The sequence below is a fragment of the Podarcis liolepis genome, assembly GCF_965112155.1.
Source record: "Podarcis liolepis genome assembly, chromosome: 4".
In the NCBI taxonomy this organism is placed as follows: domain Eukaryota; kingdom Metazoa; phylum Chordata; class Lepidosauria; order Squamata; family Lacertidae; genus Podarcis; species Podarcis liolepis.
Window position 1 is genome coordinate 73,630,050 of NC_139558.1, and position 13,315 is coordinate 73,643,364.

Below are 13,315 nucleotides of genomic sequence, written 5' to 3' on the forward strand. Positions count from 1 at the left end.
ATTCTTGCCACCACTAGTAATAGATAGATGAGTGTCTCCTGTTGCACAAAGTTTTAAGGATGAAAAGGCAGTAAGAACTGTGTACATCACCCTGAATTCCTTTGGAGGAAGATTTTATAGTTGTCTTACAGTTGAGTTACAAATTCTACACACTTCTTTGGGGTTGTGTATAGCATGGATTAGCAGCTAGGCTTGTGAGCTGTTGGAAGACGACTGGATCTGGCAGCTTCTGAGTACATATGGGTTACTTTTGTATAGCTGAGTAACAGCAACATGTAAAAATGAGTTTCAGCTATTCTGCAATAAGAAGAACTATATTATTTGTGAGATTAAACATTCTTAAATTGTTTGAAAAAATAAAACTTATGATGTACAGTAAATGGAGAAGAGTCCTGTGTAATATCTATAAATATGTATCTGGACTCAGCCAGTCCTGGCTGTATGAATAAGGCTACTGCGAACACTCAAGAGCTGGCCTAATTTCATCTCTGAAATGTGAAAGAGTAAGATAAACATGCGTTCTAGCCAAAAGAAAAATCCTTTTGCTCACTGGGTGAGCTTGCTATATCACTGGGTGTTGGAACAGAAAACTCTGTGGGTGGGTGTTTCCTAAATGCAGTTAAGCTGCTGGCAAGTGTTAGAAGACACAGAAAAGTTAAAAGCAAGCATTTCGTGTATGTAACATTTGATTGGTTTTGTTAATAAATGAAGAATTATGATGAAGTAAGTGTTTTGTTTATTCGGTGTCTTTCCTTGCTCTTCTCTACCCACATAGCTCTATCCAACTGGCAGAATTTAAAGCACCACTTCATTCCCTATTTCAGTGTTTCCCAACCTTTTTTGGGCAAAGGCACACTTGTTTCATGAAAAAAATCTCGAGGCACACCACCATTAGAAAATGTTAAAAAAATTAACTCTGTGCCTATATTGACTATATATAAAGTAACTCTCTTTAATAGGAATCAAATAAACACAAAGAAAGTATTTTATAATTACTTTATTATGAAATAGTAAGTTGCAGAATTTATTCAGCACGCAGAAAATGGCCTTTTGGGGGGTGAATGTGGATGAAGCAGGAAGAGAACTTAAAAAAAAGGCATGCATGAAATCTAGCCCCAAACACACACACGCACACTTTCCCCAAAGTGGTTGATGACGCAGGATATTTCCACATGCTTCTAAAATGCACATTAAATAAAACGAGAGAGAAAAGTGCACGCATTCACCTGCCAGCCTCGGAGCTGTGGAATGCAGCGACATGAAGCAATCTGTGTCCTTCCAGGCGCCAGCTCAGACCTGCCGTGCTGTTTCGTTCCCCCGGCGTCGCTGCCTTCATCCAGCCAGATGCCTCTCCTTCCCAAGGGACGTGTCAGCAGCCACCCGGCGTGGGGTAGAGGCAGGACGGCCCCAGTTCCTGCTGCCCACAAGGCTTTGGGGTGAGAAACGCGGAGGGGCAGGAGAGTGGAGGTTGCCTTAATTGGAAAAAGCAGGGAGGTAGGCTGGTGTGCCGTGGGAGGGAGGCGGGCGAGTCGGGCGGCGAGCACACGCGGGGCGGCGAGCGAGCTCCCTCCCACATCCCATCGCCGCTCGCTTCGGCCGGCCTACTGGGCTGTCGCAGGCGGAAGGCCTGCGCATGCGCGAGGTTTTCGCGCCTTCCTCCAGTAGGCCGGCCGAAGCGAGCGGCAATGGGATGTGGGAGGGAGCTCGCTCGCCGCCCCGCATGTGCTCGCCGCCGCCCCGCCTCTCGCCGCCCGACTCGTCCGCCTCCCTCCCACGGAGGTAGGCTGGTGTGCCGTGGGAGGGAGGCGGGCGAGTCGGGCGGCGAGCACACGCGGGGCGGCGAGCGAGCTCCCTCCCACATCCCATCGCCGCTCGCTTCGGCCGGCCTACTGGGCTGTCGCAGGCGGAAGGCCTGCGCATGCGCGAGGTTTTCGCGCCTTCCTCCAGTAGGCCGGCCGAAGCGAGCGGCGATGGGATGTGGGAGGGAGGGAGCTCGCTGCCCCGCGTGTGCTCGCCGCCGCCGCCCCGCCTCTCGCCGCCCGACTCGCCCGCCTCCCTCCCACGGCACACCAGTCAACGTCTCGCGGCACACTAGTGTGCTGCGGAACACCGGTTGGGAAACACTGCCCTATTTAGATTAAATGATTTAGAGAGTAAATAGAAACTGTTAATTGGGCAGTTGAAGGAACAAAGGTAAAGTATGTGCTTGGCCAGAAAATGAGAAGATAACATATTTTTGATGAATGTTTGACACAGAACTCTTATGGAACAGAGGGATATGGAATATGAGGGTGGAGTGCAGGGCACCTTCAACTGGCCATCCCTTAGCCTGGACAACAGTTGCTGCTCCTTGTTCTCAGGGGAAGGGAAGTCCAGTGTGCTGAAGTGAAAATGGAAGAAGGAAGAGAAGAAGCTGCTGCCTCCCCCCATCCCCAGAGGAACATAAGAAATTGCCATATACCAAGTCATTAAACACTGATTTATAAGTCGTCCACAACTCACTTCCATAAAGCAGCATGGTTAACAGGCAAGCCTGGTTGACCTTGATCTTGGTTGTTAGCATCACATTTTCCCACAGCCTTTTGGAGAGGTGAACCAATGCCATAGCTGCCTTGCCAATAAGCTTGTCCTCTCAGTGACGTCTATGCTGGCTTGGTCACATCCGCAGAATGGAAGATGGCAGGATCCCCAAGGATGTGCTCCACAGGGAGCTGGCTTCAGGCACTAGGCCGGTTAGCAGGTCAACTCTGTTATAAAGATGTCTACAAATGTGACATGAAGGGTGGCAACATTAACCATGCCGTGTGAATCCCCTGCAGACAACCACAGTGCCTAGAGAAAGACAGTCAGGTTGTGTATCTACAGCAGTGGCAGCAGTTCTCAACTTGTGGGTCCCCAGATGTTGTTGGACTACAACTCCCATCATCCCTGAGCTCTGGCCTTGCTAGCTAGGGGTTGTATGGGATGGGAGTTGTAGTCCAACAACATCTGGGGACCCACAGGTTGAGAAAGGCTGAACTAGAGGGAGAGTAACTACTGGGAGGAGCACAAAGAGAAGCAACACAATGGTGCGCCTATAGTAGCATAACCAGAAGCCTTCATCTACCCCACTTGCAACAAAACATATCTCTCCTGTATCAGTCTCTACAGCCACAGGAGGCACTGTGACTCTGCAACTGTTTTGACTTTACAAGCTAAGGTGCACTCTTCCACTGTCTCCCGAGACCGACAGATGCCAACAACATGATTTATACAACGTAAAAATAAGGACCTAGTGCATTTATTGGCCAGACTACTGAATAGTGAGAGCAAATTTAGTTCTTAGTGCTCAGTTGGGTATCATTCTGACTGCGTTTATATCTTGCAAGAGCTAGAGGTTTGTTGTTAAATGAAAACTAAAAATTCAGACAAGGTGCGTTTGAATTTCTTCCAGGGAGTCAGGTCCTCCTGTGGCTACAGGGCTGCATAAAAAGCAGATATTCAACAGATGCAACCCCCATGTCTCCATAAGGGGAAGACTGCACCAATTGAAGTTGTGCCTGCAACACAGCCTTTAAAGGCATGGGAGCCTCTCTACCACTTTTTTAAAAAAACAAAACAAAACCCTGTGCATCTTTTGGGTAGACACAACGATTCTGTCGAAAACATTGCACCTATGGGTTACATACACTCCCGGGATATTTCAAAACTACACAGCAGGTAGAAAATGAACGGTCATCACTTTAAGCATGTCACTTTCTGTTTAATTTCTGCTTTCTCTGAGGCTTTGGAGAGGGCAGAAACTCCGCACCCACCAACCCGGTGTAACCCCTGCGAAGAAAACAAACGAGCCTCTCATCCTTGTTTAGTCTCTTTTGCCCTTTGCATGGGATTTGGGGGAAAGGGGGCGCAACTATTTCAAGCGCCTCGTCGACAAAGGGCCTCCTTGCTTGAGTTTCCCCACTGATTCACATGCATTTGCCCCGCACATGGGAGACGGCACCGACTTCAACCAAGAACCGGAAATGTTACTAGCGAAAGACTGCAGCCTCTTTGCAAAGCACATGTGATGAACCCGGAAGCGGAAACAGGGTTCTTTCTGTTTCCGGTGGCGGCTGTTTGGGGGAGGGGGGAAAAGCAACAATAGACCCCGCTACTAATTCATCCGACGGCTCCTTTTCGGGGCTTTCCTCCTGGAAGGGTGTCCGGAAGTCGCTCCCTCTCCCGCTTCGCCCTCTCTATGCTACTTCCATCGCCGCCAACATGATGCCCGTATTCAAGAGCAGCCGGAGAGACTTCACTTTCGGGCCGTGGAAGCTGACGGCCGCTCGGACCCACATCATCAAGTCGTCGGAGTCCGAGAGGTGCGAGGCGGGGGGCGGGGATGCTAGGGAACACTGTCACCAGAGCCTTCGCTTCTGGGTCGGCCGAGCCCTTCAGGTTGCAGCGGGCCAATTCGGATGGCCGGCGGCTTTTATTGATGGGATTTCAATGAAAACAAGCCCGGAAATCTCCCTGGGCGGCTGAAACGTAAAGTGACCCCCCCCCCGACCGACAGCCTTTTCCATTTTCCTAAAAATCCCACCTGAGCCCAAGTGTGCAGAAAGCAAGTGCTTTGCAAGGAGGGCGGGGATGCTTTTAAGGTTTCTGAACTGGCATGCTGTTTTAAGTCATCAAGTTACAAGTGGTACCTCGGGTTACATACGCTTCAGGTTACACACTCCGCTAACCCAGAAATAGTGCTTCAGGTTAAGAACTTTGCTTCAGGATAAGTACAGAAATTGGGCTCCGGCGGCACGGCAGCAGCAGGAGGCCCAATTAGCTAAAGTGGTGCTTCAGGTTAAGAACAGTCTCAGGTTAAGAATGGACCTCCAGAACCACCGTATAAGGTTTCTGCCAGACGACGAAGTCCTCTGATCAATCAGATCATATACACTTCACCAGTTATTTATAAGTGATATGTTTGTAGTTTACTTTCTTGCTTTCTATGGGCCGCTTCGCGTGCTGCTACATTTGTGGCAAATCCTCTTGTTAAATGCTAACGTTGATCTGACAAGTGTATTTGTGGTGCCCATGTGCTGTGAAGGTATTGTGGTAAATTGCAACCTCCAGTGAATTAACCTCTTGTGGTCTAGCTGGGGACGAATATGAAAGGAACGTATATGTTTGGGGAAGGTTAGACTCTCCAGAGCTAATTTCATCTTAAATAAGCACAGCTGTTTCAGTGTTACTATATTTGGAATTAGATGTGGCATATTGTAATATTCTTCAGAACAAATTATGCCTCTGTTTTAAATTATGTAGTTAGTGTGAAATAGTTCCAAAGTGACATAGCTTTTTTGTTTCCATGCAGAATAGCTGAAGAACTACACATGCCTTGTGTTCCAGAAATGATGTTTGGAGACAATGTCTTAAGAATTCAACATGAATCTCTCTTTGGAATAGAGTTCAATGCAACTGATGCCTTAAGATGTGTAAATAACACTCAAGGTATGGTTAAAGTTGCCTGTGCAGAGGAGTGGCAAGAAAGCAGGTAATAAGATATAAGATTAATCTAATATGACAAATTAATACGTTCAGCTTCTTTGGAGCAATAGCTTAGATTTTTACTTTTTATGTCACCCACTTGAGATGTAACCTGGATAAATGCTTAAAGCTTGTCACTTTCCCCCTTAACACAAATAACACATTATTGTACATTTTCTCTTTCCCTCGAGTCACGGTTTTTGAGATCGTGATGTAAGGGAACCACCCACTAACAATATGCTTATTACTTCTTGAGTTCACAACTTTAGTTATGATGAAATAGGTTTCTGACATTTCTGCCTGCTAATACAGATGTGTTAGCCGACAACTTTGAGCAAAAAACTTGAGCAATTTTTTTATGATTTCTGATCTAGAATAAACAAAACTGATATTGTACAGCTGATAATGTTATGTCAATCTTCAGCATCTCTAGGAATTTGCAAATATACAGGTGACATTTCCATAGCCTCTATAAAAAACTGGGTCTATCTGTAGAGATTCTTTGGTTCTGAAACTGACATTCTACATAGTTGTGTATTTTTCCCCTTGAGGTCTGAGCCTGAGCACACAAAGGAAGTTGTTAAACCATATGACTGGACCTATACAACAGATTACAAAGGAACTCTTCTAGGTGATACGTTAAAGTTAAAGGTACGTTCTTAAATCTGCTCTTAATGGCTGCGTACTTTGTTGTACTAAGCAGTTAAACAATGTCTGAAGAGCACTCTTAAAAAAACCCCCATAACTTTGAAATTATTTTGCCTCTTCCAGGTCTCTCCCACAACAGAACATATAGATACAGAGAAACTAAAAGCCAGGGAACAGATTATGTTCTTTGAGGAAATCCTTCTGTTTGAAGATGAACTTCATGATCATGGAGTTTCAAGCCTGAGTGTAAAAATAGTGAGTTTGGTCACTTTGTACATGTTATATCTTACAGTAGGAAATGTCTTTAGAGTTTGACTGAAGGAAAAAACGAAAAGGTGTAGTGCCCCAACTTACATTTCTTTCTCTGTGTTAAAGATATTCCTTTAATATGTCAGCTGGTCCCCCCCGCCCAGCCAACAGAAGCTGGTTTGTGTACAGTACTTGTAAATTGCTTAAAAGCCTATTTTGATATTAAGCAATATAATAAAAAAATAACCAGTAATGATGGGCTGGATGCAGTTTCCACCCCAACTTTTGCTTTGCTTAAGACTTTGAGACAGGAAGGATCTAGCTTATGAGGTTCCATTAAAAGGACAAGATAAGATATTGTAAAGGCTATTCAGATTCAATTGAAGTTCTGTACTGATATTAACTTGATACTAACTTGTAGTTGGCACTTTATTATTTTTGTGCAATCTGAGATGCCGTCTGAAGATTTAAATCTGAGTTTCTGATAATAATTACTTTGTAACAATGTATATTCTGTAACCCTAAAGTTGTGATTGGTATGCATGTTGTTGTTGTTTTTGTAAGACTTTGTATTAAAACTGAGTACAGGTCAGACATTTTAGTTAAGCTTTACTCTTGCATAATATTTACATTTTTAGAGGATAAATATCCACAAGAAAGTATTTTAGTTGAACGGTGGAAAAAGAGCTACACACTGAAGTTTTTATTAGGACAAATGCCGGCTCTCTCGACCTTTAGAGCGAGATGAGTGCCGCAACCCCAGAGTTGTCTGCGACTGTACCTAACGGTCAGGGGTACCTTTACCTTTTAAGAGCAAAATATTGTAGATGTGTGCAAGTGCAAATTATTTTTCCTGTTTTTCACAGAGGGTAATGCCTTCAAGCTTCTTTGTGCTCTTGAGGTTTTTTCTGCGAGTTGATGGTGTGCTTATCAGAATGAATGATACAAGGATTTATCATGAGGTAAGGAAATTCTAATATGCTTATTTTGTTCTAAAGACCATAAAATGGTTAATATTTAGAAATGAAATGCCATATGCTGTGATTTGTATGTTTGTTATTATTATTTATATTTGTATTTGTATTATTTATATTTGTTATTATTATTTATATTATTTATATTTATATTTATTTAGCGATATCATGATAGGTGCAGGAAGATGGCTTACTATTTCTTAGGAATTGTCAATCTAGTTTGAGTAGGTTCCTGGAGTCTTAAGAAGACTAAGTACAGACTTCTCTGCACATGATTTTTGTCCCCTTAGAACTGTGCACCCTTAGTAGATTTATGCAAGGGCATGGGGGGGCAGTTGCCCTGGAGTAAACATAATCTCTGGTTTCCTAGCTTTCTTTTTTTAAAAAGAGTAAGTTCCTAGCATTTGTAAATCTTGTGATATGAAGCAAAATGTACAGTCCCGTTTTTTTTTTTGGGGGGGGACTAGCTTGCTCTCTCCCCCTTCAGTGTTCTCCCTCCCCCCCCCTAAAAATCCTGCAGGTGCCTATGGATTCATAGTCATAAGTACTGATATGGAATCTTGTAGAAGAAATGCCTTTAAACTAAACTATTCAGGTTCATTTTTAAACACATACTGCTTTCCATACCCATCCTAAGGCAGTTGACAACCTTAAAAGACAATCCAGTAAACAAAAATTCAAAATGAATAAACAAAAATATACATTCCAATAAATGCAAATTAATATACAAATTAACATTTGTCAAGTCTAGATGTCAAGTTCAACTGTCAAGTTTCATTCATGCAATGGAACAGTATCTGTTAAACTAGACAAAATAATTCTGTCACTCACAAATGATATGGAAAGATTGCTTAGGTATTATTTCAAATTAGTCTTGCTAAGATTCCACACAACCTGGGTAATATTCGTTACTTCAAGGATATTGTTGGTGAAAAACACAATTGGTACATTCCTTGTTCAGATTTGTAGATTGGATGATGTCAGAAGCTCACCTTCATTGAAAACGATAGCAATTTAAGGTCTGATGCAACAGATTTCTATTTTAGTTTAGTCTAAATGGTAATGGGAAAAGCATGTTCTCACATCCAGCCGTCTGCATTGTCAACTTACATTTAATTTCTGTGTATTAAATTCACATGTATTGAAAGTAAATCTGGGAATCTGATGTGAGATGTGGTAGTGCCCCCAGTTCCAGTCACCACACAGAGGCAACTTAAGCTCCAAAATAGTTTACTGCTACGGAAGATAAAGCTTCAGTAATACAGTTTTGGACGTTGATATATACATACAGCTTGTAGGCTTTGCAGATACAGATCTATACAAATACAAAATATTTCTGTTGTTCCAGCAATACAAGATGCAATACAGACTCTGAGTCAAGTACAGACACACTGACTGACAAATGAACTGATATACCTTGAGCACCTATATAGCTGGCACTGGGCAGTTGCCATAGCAACTGGTTTGGCTGACACTGCACCTGTTGGCTTATCTCATACAAGGAGTGATTTGTGCCCATGACGGGAATTAACCTCTTCTCCATGACCAGTCCTTCCAACATGTCTGTCTGTAGAATCTTATATTATTTTATGCAGTTACATTTCAGCTGTTTTCTTTCTTACTAGGCTGATAAACACTACATGTTACGGGAATACACCTCGAGGGAAAGCAAAATATCAAGCTTAAAGGTATTAACATTTTAAGCATGAGCATCTTTCTCTTGTCAGTGTTGGCAACTTCTTGATGCAAATTGCTTTTTGATAGGGCACTGGCAGATGCTACCTTTCATGAGCATCTACAAGGTTTTATTACCAGGGAAATTAAATTTAAAAATTATTTCGTGTAGTAAGACCTTTTTTATTAATAGTTGTTTTTTACTGAGCTTTAGTCTCCAGGGTAATGCACTTTTTCACTACCTGGACATTTTTCTCAAGCTGCCCATTTATGGGAGAGAGACTCGCTTTGAAGCAGAAATTTGGTAGTGTTAACCTGTGTAAAGGTTATATAAACAGTATGAATAACTAATTCTAATTTAAGTTCCAACAGTGCCCCTTTTAAGTCTGTATAGATATGTTTTCTCTTTGGCTGGGTTCTGCATAATTCTTTCTCTTTTGGTTTTAAGCATGTTCCTCCACCCCTTTTCACGGAACCTAATGAGGTTGCTCAGTATTTACCTGTCAAGGAGAACATATGTGAGAAGCTGGAGTTCCCTGAGAATTTGCATCCTGAATCTGAAGCAGCACCAGAAGGCACTTAAGTGGGATCTCCGTAATTTTGTGGACTTGAAACAGACCTTGTTCTGGAGACCATGTAATGCCTCGGTCGTTGTCACTGAAGATTTATACAGATCTATTTGGATGTCTGACTAAAATTTCTGTAGCTGTGGATGGGCAGGAGCAGAGAGCTAATTTCAAACTTTTGCTAATGTTTTCGTTGTGTCTATTTCAAATGTGTCCTGAAACTGGTTCTGGACTGGAGTTACCTGACATTGAAGAATAAGCCCACAAATCACCAGTAATTCTTTTGAAGCCTACAGCATTTCAAGAAAGTTTAGTGGGTTTAGGAAAAATCAAGACTCATTCATAAGCTCGAACAGCTACTAAGAACTTTGTTTTAACATAGTCTTTGTTATACAAGGGCCTTGTTTCATAAGATTCCTAGGACAAAGCACATTGGTGAGTTTTTGGATCTCAGTGGATGGTATTACTCTTTTAATCAGTTGCGTGGTGTCTGTCTTTAAATAAGAAATACATGAGAAACACTATTTGGCCTGGTTCACATGCAACATTAAACCGTAGTTTAAAATAAACTGGTTTTGCATAAATGAGCTTTCCCTGGCTTCTGTCTGTGGCACACAGAGGAGGAAACAAGCCTGGGTTGGACATGCTGGAACATGTGACCCTTTGCTTGTGATTTGATTCTTGCCAAACCATGAGTGGTAAACGAAGAAGAAACCTTGGCTTCCACTTATGGTTGGTGTAGCTTAGTCAGAAGTGGTGGGTGATTTCATGGGTGAAATAACGACGTGTAAAGTATGGTTTAATTTGGTATGCGAACTAGGCTGATGCCTTCTAAATGAAACTAAGGGCAGCACTGAGTGTTGTATACTGCTCATGAAGCAAGATTTTACTTTCCTACCCAAGCATACCTCCAAAATCTCACCCTCTGGAGAAAGCTGAGGATGCTAGAGGGGCTACAACGAGGAGAAGGGGAATGTGAAGTCCTGTTGTGTGAGCAAAAGTCTGTTCCACTCTCACAGACATCATTAAGTACAACACAATGACCATTTCATAGATCTTGGAAGAGCAATTTAGCAAAAGTTTGGAGGCAAAGTGGAACTCGGTTTGCAAATTGGGGCTTTCTTTGCTCCTCGCCCTACATTCCTTCAAAAGCTACTCCCGAGGACTGAGGGTCCCTCAAAATGTAGTGGAACAGAGGAATTGGGAAAAAATGGACAGGGCTTCCACTGTGCATGCAGAAGTCCCTTTTCCATTTGTGAAAGATATCTTTGGATCCAAGTCAAAGAGTTGCATAATCAGTTTGGTCCAGTAGTGTTTCACGGTAGGTTGCTTTCTAACAGTTTTGATGGAGTTGGTTCTTAAACAAGCTAGGCATTTTTAATAGGGAGTAATCGTTGAAATGGATTGCACAGGACCATATTCTTGGTGAATGTTACCTCCCATTAAAAAATTATAATCCTGGGAGTTAATATTGATTACATTGCCAGAATATGTAAATTCATAAGATTCCTTTATATGGTGTCAGTAATTTACTTCGTAGTAGTCTACTTCAAATATGTTTAACTTGTAATTTTAAGTTATTGATATTTTAACTTAAAACAATTACAAAGATATTCATACTTGTGTTCTGAGAGTACTCTGCTCTGCTTCCAAGCCCTTTTCCTGCCTTTCTAATGAGCTATGTATTTTGGATGAAAACCTGTGTTTCATGTGTTTTGTTCTGGTCCTGTTGTTTTTTTCTAATAAGAAAAGAGATTAATTGTACTGCTTGCAGGAGATGGGGGAAGTGTGTTGTGTGTTTTCCCACCCCCCAAAGGAAAACTTAAGTTGGGATTTCCACCCCTCCAATGGCAGTGGAAGTTTAGAGATATCCTGCTAATAGCATATGCATTTCTGCTGCCATGACAGTATTTTATCGGTTTCACATGATGGTGAAGAGTCTGGGCAACTGTTTCAGGCTTGCTTGTTTTTCTGTGCCACCAATTCATTTTTCAGTGGTGAGCAAGAATTTCTATTTCTATTTCTATTACACTTTCCCCCACTTCTAAAACCTATCTGCTTTGGAGTTTTAAAGCAGTCAAATGCTATGCATGTTTAATAGGAGTTCCCTTGAACACTGTAGGACTTATTTCTGAGTAAACACACATAGGATTGGAATGCTGAGTTTTAAAGGTGGATACCAAAGGATCAATGGTAAAAAGGTCACCACTGAACATACCTGCATATGGAAGACCTTGACTTCATGCAAATCACTCAGTGATGCAGTTTGCACTGCAAAGCGATTCTTCTAAAGAATTGAGTATGTATAACCTGTAAATAACATGCATGTGTCGACACCACAATTTATGCAGATGGTCAGCTCATTCTGTAATTCTTAGGAATCTCTCAGTTGCTCATACTAACTTGTTAATTTTGTTGTGGCTACCTTTCTCTTATTTTATTATTACCAGTCATATAATAAACAGAACAAAGATTATGATTGCTTGACCTGGGGAAGGAACCTGGGTGAAAAAAGATACAGAAAGTTGAAGGACAAAGGAAGGACAAGCAAGTCTCTTGTGCTAAAGATACCCTCAGTATCTTTAGCACAAGTCCTATTGAAATGGAGGGAAATTGCCCTTTCATTTCAGTGGGATTTGTGCAGAAGCAGTTTTAAGATTTTCACACACAAAGGCCTCTCATATTGTCCTTTAGTCAACCAAATAAGTGATGGTTTGTACTATAATCACCTGTTGCTAAATAAAAATGTACGCCACATTTTAATCTCTCAACTTCCAGTTGTCTTTACTGTGAGAAAGAAATCTTTTCCTTAAGTAGCCTGGTAATAACATTAGATTGATCTAAAGCTCTGTTGTAGGAAGGGGAAACTGGTTCAGCTGTTCAATTGGACTCCAGTTCCCATCAGCTCTAGCCAGTGTGGCCAAGGATCAGGGCTGGTGGGAGTCCTGGTAGCAACATCTTTAGGGTCACAGGCTCACTTCCACCTCCCTTATAGCGTCCATAAATTCTACAAGTGGGATTGTATTCTGTTAACTACCTCGATGGCCAGTGTGGACGCTATTACAAGATCATATGTGGAAGGGAATGTATTGACCGTTTATATGCCTGAGTTAAAACTGGGATACCACTTAAACACCCTGTTTTCTCCCCCCATGTGTTATTTTGCATACTATACCCTAGTGCTGTACATCTAGAAGACAGAAGATGGCACTGTCATCCTTCAGTGAAAGGAGCAGATGAGCAGCTGTGGATCTTTACATTTAGTCACATCTTGTTTAGCATTAGGAAATGCATATTGGCATCTAACATGAACATTTTAAAATGAATAACTGCACAATTAGGTTTGCGGCCAGTGTGGCGTTGCCATTTCACCCTTCAGTCCAATGCTATGGTCCAGACAAAAATCATGAGAATCGCTATTTATGTATGTTAAGAAAGCTTTCAGTGGGGCAACCGTTAAAACATTTTAATGATGGGTAGCGTGTATATGCTACAACCACATTTACACACTGGCCCAAACTACTGACACTTTTTAGTACAGTAATTGGGTTTTGATTTTAAGGAACAAAAATCTGTCTGGGGAAAATACTCTGAAAAAGATATTCTAAGCCATAGATTTATTTTTTATTTTTTAAGCAATGCTAGGATTGCACCTGATCACCATGAGTTGTGAATCTGGGTTCCATCTCCCCCTTAGCC

General features: G+C 42.1%; 1 protein-coding gene across 1 annotated transcript; it reads left to right on the forward strand.

Annotated features, from left to right (window-relative positions):
• The first annotated feature begins 4,067 nt into the window (after positions 1-4,067).
• Positions 4,068-12,387, forward strand: TIPRL (TOR signaling pathway regulator). The gene is made up of 7 exons (XM_083500819.1): positions 4,068-4,343; positions 5,333-5,512; positions 6,057-6,156; positions 6,277-6,408; positions 7,269-7,364; positions 9,002-9,064; positions 9,499-12,387. The coding sequence occupies exons 1-7, from the start codon at positions 4,243-4,245 to the stop codon at positions 9,631-9,633; spliced, it is 807 nt and encodes a 268-aa protein (XP_083356945.1). The 5' UTR covers positions 4,068-4,242; the 3' UTR covers positions 9,634-12,387.
• Positions 12,388-13,315: the final 928 nt, after the last annotated feature.

Coding starts and splice junctions, on each gene's coding strand:
- TIPRL (XM_083500819.1), top strand. CDS start 4,243: ATGATGCCCGTATTCAAGAGCAGCCGGAGAGACTTCACTTTCGGGCCG. Junction 4,344..5,332: donor AAGTCGTCGGAGTCCGAGAG/GTGCGAGGCGGG, acceptor GTTTCCATGCAG/AATAGCTGAAGAACTACACA. Junction 9,065..9,498: donor GCAAAATATCAAGCTTAAAG/GTATTAACATTT, acceptor TTTGGTTTTAAG/CATGTTCCTCCACCCCTTTT.